The sequence below is a fragment of the Syzygium oleosum genome, unplaced genomic scaffold (genome assembly GCF_021117445.2).
Source record: "Syzygium oleosum isolate NSW1041296 unplaced genomic scaffold, Sole_v2.1 Sole_v2.09, whole genome shotgun sequence".
Taxonomy (NCBI): Eukaryota; Viridiplantae; Streptophyta; class Magnoliopsida; order Myrtales; family Myrtaceae; genus Syzygium; species Syzygium oleosum.
Window position 1 is genome coordinate 9,598,842 of NW_026607493.1, and position 12,628 is coordinate 9,611,469.

At 43.9% G+C, this 12,628-nt stretch overlaps 1 protein-coding gene and 1 pseudogene across 1 annotated transcript; one reads left to right on the forward strand and one right to left on the reverse strand.

Annotated features, from left to right (window-relative positions):
* The first annotated feature begins 312 nt into the window (after positions 1-312).
* LOC115693495 (SH3 domain-containing protein C23A1.17-like) lies at positions 313-3,952 on the forward strand. Its single transcript, XM_056314620.1, has 3 exons — positions 313-651; positions 1,674-1,907; positions 2,356-3,952. Exons 1-3 carry the CDS (start codon positions 439-441, stop codon positions 3,610-3,612), a joined length of 1,704 nt encoding a protein of 567 aa, XP_056170595.1. The 5' UTR covers positions 313-438; the 3' UTR covers positions 3,613-3,952.
* Positions 3,953-4,309: 357 nt separating this feature from the next.
* On the reverse strand, positions 4,310-4,787 carry LOC115690979 (oleosin H2-like; annotated as a pseudogene).
* Between the last annotated feature and the right edge of the window lie 7,841 nt (positions 4,788-12,628).

A 12,628-nucleotide genomic window follows, 5' to 3' on the forward strand; every position in this document is an offset into this window, starting at 1 on the left:
AGTTTGATCAAGTGCCACCCGCCCTTGATTGCCAAAATAGTTACGTCGAATACCAATCGAACATGTACGGGGAGTTGAAAAAAAGAAAAAAGGATTGCGTTCTTACCACGTCGTATAAAGTGGCGGGAAGGGAAGCAGGAAAGAAGGCTAGAGCCACCGGTAAAATCACCGACTCGTCGTCGTCGTCGTCCCGCGAAAGCCGAAACCTTTCGTTGGGGAGGGACGCGTGACGCGGCTTGATTGGCTCCCTCCATACCAACCGAAAGACCAAAGCTTCGTTCGTCCGCGGATCAGCGAATTGCTCGCATCGAGAAACCCTAAAAAAAGTTGAGGTGGTCAATTTCGAGCAGCAGGAGCTGGCGCAGGACCACTGTTCTTGTCTCGATCCTCCCCTCCCGTTCCTCGCTTTATATAGATCGGCGACGATTCCATCCGTCGATGAGGACGTCGGAGTACAGGGGCAAGCCTCCGGCCATGGACTTCTCCGGCTCCCGGCCCGGCGGCTTCTCCGACGACGACAGCGACGCCGACGACGCCTACGACTTCCAGCTGCGCGGCTCCTGCAGCTTCAACTTCCACCCTGAGCACTCGCAGCCGCAGCCGCAGCCGCAGCCGCAGCCGCAGCAGCAGCGGCCTTCTTCTTCCTCCAGAGTACGTTCTCCTCTTCTTTCCTCGTACCCCTTTGCTGTAAGCACGCCCTATTTGGGTGGTCAGTGAACTGTTGGCGGCTTGGAAATGGGTGCTTCGCGAGTTGTCTGCTCGCGAATCGCGAGATCGAGCTCTCTAGTGGTCCCAAATCACGGCACGAACCCGCGTATGGTTCGGAGTGAAAGGGAAAGGGGAGGGTGAAGAGAGAAGAGATTTGAAGAAGTAGAGATTCACAGTGAAGAGGAATTCATGAGAACATGAAGATCGGGGAGAGAGAAAGCGAGTAGAGAGGATTATAGCACAGCTAGTGAGATGTCCCCTGTTACAAGAGCATATAAACTCTTACACGATGCTCACCGAACGATCACAAGTTGATCTATGAGTGAAAATGCTCGGAATGCTGTCACACTTGATTCGCCTTAGGCTTATCACAGAAGTGTTCCTCAATTTTGGATAGTTGCTCTGGTTTTTTGGCCATGAAATTCTTGATAGGTTGCGTATCACAGTATCACTAGCCTCCGCCACTTGCCCGTGACGTGCCCTCGAGCCGTGATGATATCCTCCTCTATAAGTCTGCTTCTTCTAAAGGGATGATCTTGAAACTTAAGCTGAGATGATAAGATTGACTTCATCGACTCGAGTCTTCCGGTTACGGAGAAACTATACCTGAATTTCCGTTCCTGTACAATATCTTTGCCTCGGATAGCATCATAGAGACTCTTTGGCTATTTTCTTGCCATGTGCTCACTCTGTTGGGCATTCTCACTTGTGCTAAACTTGTTGGTTATCAAGATACTAGTTGCTTACTTAAGTGGCGGAAAATTTTCTCGGCAGTGAGTTTTCTGAATATGAACTCGACTATTTCGTTAAATTGTTTGCTGAAGTTGACCCTCTATTTCATCTATTTCTGCTGTTGATGAATCTATCTCTCGCTAGAGATAGAAATGGTTTTAGTTATGCCTTCCTTACAGCACACGACGCTGCAAACTTGATGGATTAACTTTTATATTTGCAAACCTGGACAGAGGAAGGAGCGAGTTTCCTTCAATGAAACATTGATTTCTTTGATTGAGCGCAAGATGAAGGAGCACAATGATGAGGTACTTCATGCTGTGGAGGGCGTCAGCGCAAGACTGTCTCAACTGGAGACCAGGACGCGCCAACTAGAGAACGCTGTGGACGATATGAAGGAATCTCTCGAGTATAATCATGGGAAAACTGATGGAAAGCTCAGAGAGCTGGAAAACCTGCTGAGAGAGGTATTTCAACTTCAGCTGTCTCAGATTTGTGACGATATTATTGTGGTGCCTGGCTTGGAAAAGCACCATAGAATATGGACAATGGACTATGAATTTTTTTGTGAGTCATTTTAACTTGGTAACGGAGCTTTTTGGGAATCGTTCCTGCACCTGGATGTATATTCATGTTGCTGGAAGTTAATGATAGTTGGCGGTTGGTATGCAGCATGCTAATAATTCTCTCCTTAAGACGTATGAAGTGTCAGTGGTAGCGGTAGTACTGATCCCTCTCTTGTAAACATATCGAAGTTCTTTGTTTTTGCAGTTACTTTTACTTCCAATACTAAATTGCTAATATTGTACTGAAATGTAGTTCTTTTCACATTCCCTCAACTATTGCACAGTGAGTGTTCTAATGTTTCTCGACTTAGTACACTCTCAACAAGCTTTTGATATTTTTATTTTGTAGGTTCAAAGCTGTACTGGGGATTTGAGAGATAAAGAAGACATAGCTCATGCTCAGCTGCAAATTTTAAAGCTTCAGATCCTAAAAAGCGAAGCACGAGAGGAAAAGAAGGAAAATTCTACTCAGACAAACTTGGCACAGCAGAAAGCAGCTCCCGAGACTCGACAATCCACAGAGCCACTTCCGGTCCCTGTTGTCTGCTCCCAACAATTTTCATCTTTGCTTCCATATGTGTCTACTAACCTACCTCATTCCGATGCTTTTACAATACCATTGGGAACACCACCACAGCTTCCATCCCAATTGGCCCAGAGCACCAGCCCCTTTGTTTCACAACCAGAACTGAATAGCCAACCACCCGCTCAACCTCCAAAGAACAGCCATCATCAACACTACACACCGCTAGTTTCTCATTCACAGTCGATGCCTCCAGTGCCTTATTTTCCATCTTTACCAGCAGTACCGTATCCCTCAAAACCAGCACCGACACCTCAAGATTTCAGACTGCCTCCACCATATGGTGCAGTGGCTCCCCAAACCCATTTTCACGATAAATACCACAAGCCACTAATTTCTCATTCACACCCAGCGCCTCAAGGGCCTCCTCTTCCGTCTTCACCAGCGCTACAGTTTCCATCAAATCCAGCACCGACACCTCAAGATTTTGGTTTGCCCCTGCCGTACAATTTACCTTCTACCCAGCCACATCATGAACCTACCCATGACCTCAACGAGCTTCCTTACATGCCATCTCAGAACTATCCCCCAAGTATTCATGCGCTTCCAGGGATGCCCTTCATTTCTTCCCATCAGTTGCAGTCTCCTTTCGGCAAGACGTATGATCAGCCCCCAAGTAGGCCTTATTCAGAATTTCTTGGCAGATATAGTTCGGCAGGAGGGAGCTCCAATTTCAACAATGTTGATCCTCGAGGAAAGTATAACTCAGGACCTGGCAATTCATCTGCGAGAACTTCATCTCCTCCAGCCCCTGGCGCGGGAAATGACTACTCGCAATTGCCGGTCGCCCGGATTTTGCCGCATGCTTTACCAACTGCCTCTCCCATCGGTTCTGAATTGAGTTCCGGGGAGACCAAAGGGAATAGGGCGCTGATGGATGATGCCATCGACAAGGCTGTTGCAATGGGGTTCAGGAGGGACTTGGTAAGAGCTACTGCAAATAGGCTGGAAGCAAAAGGGCAGCATGCGGACCTCAATCTGCTGTTAGACACTCTGACGAGCACTGGGGAGTCTCGGGGATAAGTCGCAGGTTGAAGCAACGACATGCTCTGTTCACCATCTTTTGCCTTCCCATGTGGGTGACTGTTAAATGTTGCGGAGCTTCTAGTTTTTGCTGGTGAAGAACATGATGCACATGATGTATATATTATATGGTTGGTGGAGCTTCTAGTTTTTGCTGGTGAAGAACATGATGCACATAATGTATATATTATAAGCTTGGTATATATTATATGCTTGGTGTGACAAACTCTCAGTTTCTGATCGTATGAAACCTATCAAACTAGCTACATCTCTCTCTCTCCCTAAGTGTCAGTTAAACATGAAACGCATACTGGTATTTACGATATTCTTGTTCTGTGAATGGGCGTGTTTTGCCGAGTGTGTGGAACAGTATATCGTCTGCGACTGTTTTTTTCTGAATGGAAGGTTGAAATCGAACCGTGTGTTCTGATTTGAGGATTCTTCGAGTTAGTTCACCAATCTGCTCCGCGAATTCGGGTTTTTAACGGAGAATATAAGAGTTGAGAGCAAGCATATGTTCATGTCACCTTAATGTAGCAGAACTCGGCCGCAGTAAAGTCATATTCATTCGATTACATGCTCGCATAAACAAATCCCAAAGTGAAGCATCATCATCTCTCTTGTCCACTTCTCACACAGAAGACGACCGTGACAAGCGACGACCTCTATAAGCTCTCTTGTTCACGTCCTCACAGCTTCACGGGCCGTGGGCCTTGTCCTGGATGGCCTGGTCCATGTCCTTGGTCCTCTGGCCCAAATGGCCCGCCGTGTCCAGCGTTTTCCGCTGGGCTTGCTCGGCTTGCTCCGGCAGGTGCTCCCTCATGCTCCTCAGCAACCACGTGAAAAAAGCCAGCCCCGCGATCCCAAACGCCCCCGACGTCAAGAACCCGGCGGCCGCGAGGCCGATGGCGAATGCTGCGGGGATGAGGACCAGGCTGAAGAGGATGAAGAGCGGGGCCGCGACGGTGAGCCCGAAGAGGGTGCCCGCGAGAGTGAGGCCCGCCAGTAGGAGGAGGACACCGCCGAGCGGGACGAGCGTGACGACCGTGAGGACCTGGGCGGTCGAGGGGCCCCTCTCGGAGAAGAGGTCCCCAGAGCATCTGGGTCGAGGCGGCCAGGGGTTGCTGGCGGTGAGGGCGGAACTGGAGCTGCTGCGGCTGGTGGTGCTCCACCATTTGGTTGCCGGTGGTGCTAGGAGGTGTTTCGACAGAGTTGATCAAGTAGTGAGAGTGATAGTCCGATGCAGAAGATTAGTACGCAGAAGAGGCGAGAGAGCGTGGTTGAACATTTTAAGGAGGGTGGAGAAGTGGACACGTGGATGTTTTTGACACGTGGAATGGTGTGAGAGCGCGAGGGGGATGCATGAGAAACAAGTCCATGGTGTCGTCCAAGCCTAGTGTGGATAATCTTCCTATAAAGACGATTTGTTTCTTTTCTTTGAGAGAGGAGTGGGACTCTATATTTGACGGGGACTTCAACACTGTTGTGTTTTCTGTGTGGCAATTTCTCTTTGTTTATATAACGTGATATGAAGACTTCACTTTATTTGAAAATCGATTAGGTTTGCTAGCTTAAAAGCAAATTTATTTATTTAATGTGACACACGATCGCTTTATCAAAAAGTGATTGGCTTGCTCTTCTACATCTACAATACAACGTCCATTACATAAAAATTCTTTCTAGTCTCTTATACAGCGGGCAATTCCTCGCTCACGCAATTGCAAAGGGTGTAATATAAAATGCGAAAAATGTGGTTATTCTCGCTCGACGAATCCAGCAGCTTAAGTGAACCGAAACAAACATAATACTCCGGTAAGTCTTAGGGTTTCCGGATACTTATGTACTGACTGATGCAAAATATTGTTGACTTATGAAAGATTACTTTTGTAAGCCAAACAATCATGATCACATGTTGGATTGCAAGTGGCATGGTAAACAATATTGAAGGTTGCTGGTGTAGGTTTGGTATAAATCCATATAATCTCTCTTAGGAATAAATATTCGGTGGTTTTTACTCATCAGGTCATCAATCTACGTGGTGTACATATTTTTTTCTTTCATCTAATTATCATTTGACACATATATTCTGATGTAGAATCAACTTAAATAAATTAAAAGTCTAATTTTTTTCTTTTTTCCCTCCTCAGTCGTAGACACTACTATGGCCGCTCATATCAATCACTGTTGGAAATCGCAAAGGATTTTTCAGATCTCAAGGAGACTCTTCGTAACCCAAGTTCATCTTGATACTTGGAATCTAGAAAGTTGTTACCTAGGAGGTTATGTCTTTTAAGATAGCCTTTAATGTTATGAATCTAGACGTGTCTGTTCATGTGACTAGAGTAAACGTAGAGTCGTGTGTTAATCCTATATATATGTGCGTCTTGTAATCTTTTTTTATATACAAGTGAATACAATAGTATTTCAAATTTTCTTCTAACATTTGGTATCAAAGCCAGTTGTCTAAGTTTTGAGAGATCTCGAGTCAGATGGCTTCTGTGAGTAGTGCCGGGAATGTCCAACCTCAACTCCCAAGGTTTGATGGGAAGAATTTTGAGCATTGGAAGATCCAGATAGAGGTGCTGTTCGGATTCCAGGAGCTGACCGAGATTATCGAAGAAGGATTCGTCGAGCCAGAAGCAGCGGCAGATTCGACAACGGAGGAGCAGAGGACGATAAAAGAAAATCGTAAGAAAGATCGTAAGGCTCTCTTTTACATCTTTCAAGCGATAGATTCGTCAATCTTTGAAAAAGTGGTGAATTCGAAGACGGCGAAGGAAGCATGGGATACTCTCATCAAAATTTACAAAGGCGTTGAGAAGGTCCAGAAGGTTCGGCTTCAGACTCTTCGTCGACAATACGAGCTCCTTCAAATGGAAAAGTCGGAGTCCATTTCTGACTATTTCTCACGCGTATTGGCTCTTGTCAATAAAATGAAGGCCAATGGTGAGACTTTTGGTGATCAACAGATCGTCGAGAAGATTCTTCGGACGCTAACGTTGCAGTTCGAATATATTGTGATTTCCATTGAAGAATCCCGTGATCTCTCAGTTTTGACTGTGGATGAGTTGATTGGCTCTCTACAAATGCACGAGCAACGACTCAAGGAGAAGTCCAAGACGGTGGAGGAGGCTCTACAAAGCCAGTGGGTGTTACCCGATAAAAAGAAAAATCTTTCTACTCAAAAGAAAGATAAAAGGCGGCAGGAGAAGCAACCTCGACAACAAACAGATAAGTCCCATATTCAGTGTTTTAATTGTAAAAAGTATGAGCATTATAAATCTGAGTGTCGAAGCAAAAGGATTGGTGGTCAAAAGTTTCATGCTAAAGTAGCAAGTTCTGTCGATAGATTTGTTGAAAGCAATGATGAGCATGGTAATGCTCTTTTATTCACGTGTAATGCTTCAAATGGAGAACCAGAAGAATGTTTGGTACTTAGACACCGGATGCAGTAATCACATGTGTGGCGAGAAGGAGTTATTCTCAAATTTCGATGACACCTTTCGTTCGAAGGTGAGGTTCGGGAATAATGCAAAATTTCCTATCACGGGAAAGGGGAGCATTAAAATCAAAACAAAAGATGGGTCGGTTCAAAACATTTCCGACGTTCATTATGTTCCCGGTCTTCGAGAGAATCTCTTGAGCATGGGACAGTTGTCCGAGCGAGGCTATCACATGATCATCAAGGATGAGGTTTGCACGATTCATGATGGCAAAGGAGGATTAATTGCAAAGGTAAAAATGGCCCGAAATCGCCTTTTTCCTTTGTATATTAATTATGCTATGTCATGTTTTAGTGCCTCAAAGGCAAGATTCTTCATGGCTTTGGCACAAGCGGTTCTGGACATGTGAATTTCGACGCCTGAAGCTGTTGTGTCGAAAGAAGATGGTGCGAGGTCTCGCCCAAATTTCTTCTCCAAAGGAGATATGTGAACCATGCGTCATTGGGAAGAAGTCCAGAGAAAGCTTTCTTTCAGGAAAATCATGGAGAGCGTCGAAGCCATTGGAGTTAGTTCACTCCGATCTCTGCGGACCGCTTGGTGAATCGTCGAATCGCGGGTACAGGTATTTTGTTACCTTTATCAACGACTTTAGCAGAAAAACATGGGTTTATTTCTTGAAGCAGAAATCCGACACCATCGATACTTTCAAGGAGTTCAAAGCCTATGTCGAAAACCAAAGTGGGCACAAAATTCAGATTCTCCGAACTGATCGTGGCACAGAATATTTGGTTGGTGATGGCTTCTTCAAGCAATGCGGCATCAAGCATCAATTGACAGCACGATATACTCCTCAACAGAACGGAGTAGCGAAGAGAAAAAATCGCACTATCGTCGAAATGGTACGTACTATGCTTTGTTCTAAACATTTGCCGAAGCATTTTTGGGCGGAGGCGGTTGCTTGTACTGTTTACTTGTTGAACAGATGTCCCACTAAAGGTCTTGAGTTCAAGACACCGACCGAGGTGTGGAGTGGTCGAATCCCTTCAGTTCAGCATCTTCGTGTGTTTGGGTGTATTGCTTATGCCCATGTGCCAAATGAGCTTCGTAAGAAGCTTGATGAGAAGAGCGAGAAGTGCATCTTCCTCGGTTACAGCAATGAAACCAAGGGTTATCGGTTGTATAATCCGGTAACGAAAAAGGTGGTAATCAGTGGAGATGTTACCTTCAACGAGGAAGGTGAGTGGACTTGGAACATGGAAGAAAAGAAGCGTTTCGCTTTGTCCTAGATGAGGAGGAGACGGTTCGCCCGATTCAAATAGTCAATCCGAACCAAGAGCGGCTTTGGTGGAACCGGTTCGATAGCGATTCGATAGTAGAGACTTCGACACAGTTACTTCATCAAATTCTGTTGAAAATCCTATCGAAAATCTTGCTGAAAGTTCTTCACGTCCACGGCGAGAACGAGTTTTACCGGCTCGTTTGAAGGATTGTGTTTTGTCCAATGATGATGATCCTCCGATGAAGAAATTATCAATTTTTCTCTCTTTGCGATTGTGATCCGACAAAGTTTCGTGGAGGCTTCCCAAGATAATGGTTGGGTTTGCGCGATGAATGATGAGATCCACGCGATTGAGAAAAATGATACGTGGGAGCTCACATCTCTCCCGGAAGGCAAAAAGTCCATCGGTGTGAAATGGGTCTATAAGACCAAGTACAAGCCTAATGGTGATGTTGATCGGTTGAAGGCTCGTCTCGTAGTCAAGGGTTACAAACAAAAACCCGGGATTGACTATTTTGAGGTATTTGCTCCGGTTGCTAGACTGGATACCATTCGTATGATCTTTGCCTTGGCTGCTCAGAAACATTGGAAAATACACCAGATGGATGTCAAGTCCGCATTTCTCAATGGCGTACTTGAGGAGGAAGTGTATGTGGATCAACCTGAAGGTTATGTCAAGAAAGGTCAAGAGGGCTTTGTCTACAAATTGAAGAAAGCTCTTTACGGCCTTAAGCAAGCACCGCGAGCGTGGTATACCAGAATTGACTCTTATTTTCTTAATCATGGTTTTACTCGATGTCCTTATGAGCATACTTTATATGTTAAGAATGGCTTGAACGGTGAGATGCTCATTACTTGCTTATATGTCGATGATCTCATATTTACTGGAGATTGTCAAGAGATGATTCGTGATTTCAGGGAGGCTATGACTCATGAGTTTGAGATGGTAGACATGGGTCTGATGTATTATTTTCTCGGCCTAGACGTTACACAATCGGAGGATGGTATTTTTATTTGTCAACAAAAGTATGCCAAGGATATTCTTGAGCGTTTCAAGATGGCTACTTGTAAACCAATCAGCACTCCCATGGAAGAAAGGTTGAAGTTGACAAAAGACGGAAGTGGTTCCGAAATTGATCCCACGTATTTCAAGAGGCTAGTTGGAAGTCCGAGATATTTGACTTTTACTCGGCCAGATCTTGTTTTTAGTGTTGGGATGGTAAGCGATTTATGGAGCACCCTAGACAATCACACTTTCAGCAAATAAAAGAATTCTCGCGATACATTAAAGGTACGTGAATGATGGTGTATTCTACACTCGTTTCCGATAATTTTCAGCTTGTGGGATATACGGATGCTGATTGGGGAGGTGATATTGAAGAAAGAAAGAATACTTCCGGTATGTTTTCTCTTTAGGAAATGGAATTTTTTCTTGGGCTTCAAAGAAGCGGGTAGTTGCTTTGTCTAGTGTGAAGTGGAAACATAGCAGCAGCTTATTGTGCTACTCAAGCAGTTTGGTGCGTTCGATGATCGCGAGTTACGGCACAAGCGGAGCATTCGACGGTGATTTATTGTGATAACAAGTCAGCAATTGCCCTTGCAAAGAATCCAGTCTTCCATGGAAGAAGCAAGCACATTGATATAAAATACCACTTCATTCGAGATCTGGTGAAGTCCGAGGAGATTGTGCTGCAGTATTGCAAGTCAGTAGACCAAGTAGCTGACATGTTTACTAAGCCGTTGAAGATAGATTCCTCCCTTAAACTTAAGAGAATGATCGGCATGGTCAAGATGAACTCGGCTTAAGGGAGGCTGTTGGAAATCGCAAAGGATTTTTCAGATCTCAAGGAGACTCTTCGTAACCCAAGTTCATCTTGATACTTGGAATCTAGAAAGTTGTTACCTAGGAGGTTATGTCTTTTAAGATAGCCTTTAATGTTATGAATCTAGACGTGTCTGTTCATGTGACTAGAGTAAACGTAGAGTCGTGTGTTAATCCTATATATATATGCGTCTTGTAATCTTTTTTTATATACAAGTGAATACAATAGTATTTCAAATTTTCTTCTAACAATCACAGCCACCATTCGCCACAACCTCCATTCATAAGCCCTCCAACCCCAATGTGGTCGCCACGCCAGAGGTGAGTTCCCTCCTTCCACGGGAGCCCAATCATAGTTAGTATCTCGACCTAACCTACCATTTCTCTCTTATTCCTCCATCCACAACCACCCAACCTTCGCACCCCTCGCCGTTGCCACCGGCAAAGACGCCAGCATCGTACCCTAGGCCGAGCATTGAGGCATCTAGTTGTCACCTCCTCCGTCATCTTTGTGAACCGGCCGTGAGCGGCTCAGCCATGGACAGAAGGAGCAATTTTTTTGTCAATCTTCTAGTGTTTCTTTTTTTGGTTGTCCCCTCTTCCGTCGTCTTCCAGTTCTCTTTAAGTAGGGATGAGCGGTTCTAGATTCTGTATAAGTTCTACCTAGAGAAAAATGTTGGTCGGAGTCGATTTTCAATTTTTTTTATTCCAAATCAGAAGACATGTGTCAAGTGATAATTGGATAAAAGAAAAAGATACATGCCACGTGGGATGATGATCCGGTAAGAAGATTTTCTGCTCTCTCTGGAAGTCCATGCTATGGAATTCTTTCTCTCTGGCTTGTCAGAGTTGAAACTTGAATCCACTGTTTTTTAATGCGGTTCTCATCCTTGAACTTTACTTGTTTCATTCAGGTTCAAATTATATGTTCATTGCACATGATGCTGGTCGATGGTCTTGGTTGGTACACGTTGAAAAGTAGCACATAGAGTTCCGCGACTACGTTTTCCATGCCTAGCCCACGGATCACATCCTTGGGCCTTGCTTTATTTAGGTTTTTGTCGGCCAACCAATATTATTCCTAGTAATAATTAGAAGAGAGTAAACAGTAGTTGAGATGAATTGAACTTATCTCGAGTTCAAAATATTTATGGAGCCAGTAAATATTACCTCATCCAAAAATCGGAAAAATTACTCAATCATTTTTAAACCTATTGTACGGATGTCAATTCAATTTTAAACCTTTCGAATTTGCCAATTTAATCCTAAAATTTTACACAAAATTTTGATAATTCCTTCTGGTCAATTTTCGCTAGAAATCGTCCACGTGGCGGTTCGGTCATTGCCGACCGCCCTACATGGCAGACTGCCACGTGGGCGATTTTCAGCAAAAATTGGCCGGAAGGACTATGTTGAAATTTCTAAGCAAAGATTTAGGATTGAATTGATAAAAATTAGAAAGTTTAGAATCGAATTGGCATTCATACAATAGGCTTAAAACTGATCGGATAATTTCCCCTCAAAAAACCTACTATAGTTGCATGTTGAAGAGAAGGGACTATTAGAAAAAAAATAATGAGAAGGCATCGTAGTCCATTAAGCGAAATTCATTTCCAATGTTGCGACCTTATCGATCTAGTCTCGTCGTGGATTGTACACAAGTTAACTTTTGCACATTAGACTGCACATCCTTGTTTCATTTAGAAGCAAGCGATCGACAACATGGATAAGAGATTGTCAACAAATTTTCTCGTGACTTGATCGTAAGAAAATTAGACCATGCTAAAAATCAACTTAAAGACGGACACCATTTAGATCTTTGATGGGCCAATGGCCATCTAGGGTTTAACCTTTCCTACAACCGATCACCCAAAAGACAAAAAAAAAATGAAAACTTTTACTTAGCAATAAGGAAAAGAAATTAAAGATATTCAACCATTTGAACCAAAGAAAGCCAAATTATAGATATGAATTGTTCGTGAATGTATGTGTTTTTGTCACCTAGCTGATTTGAGATGCTAGTGTAATCTAATTGCTTCCGATAGCATTACGAGGTTTCTCTTTAGGGTTTGGTCAACCAACCTCGCATATTTAGCCCTCTTAAAAAAAAGGGTATTATTCTCTGACTTAATTAATTAATGGTCGATACATTCACATTACTATAAACCCTGAAATTCCCCACTCACGAAAAAGGTTGGAGAACGGGCACATATTTCTACCCATCGAATACCTTAGCCTTCATATTCTCAGATCTCCAAGATCTGTACGTATCGCAGCTTTTCAATTAACAAGTCCTACGCCAAAAGACAGAATATTTATCGCCAAAAGATCAAACTGATCAAATCTGATAATGTCCGGTTAGTTTATGAATCACGCTGATGGGAGCCATCATAGCCATCATCATTGGCAATCTTGGAAGAAAAGATTTAAAAGTGAATACATCGACAGGGATGTGTCCTTTAATGTGGTGTG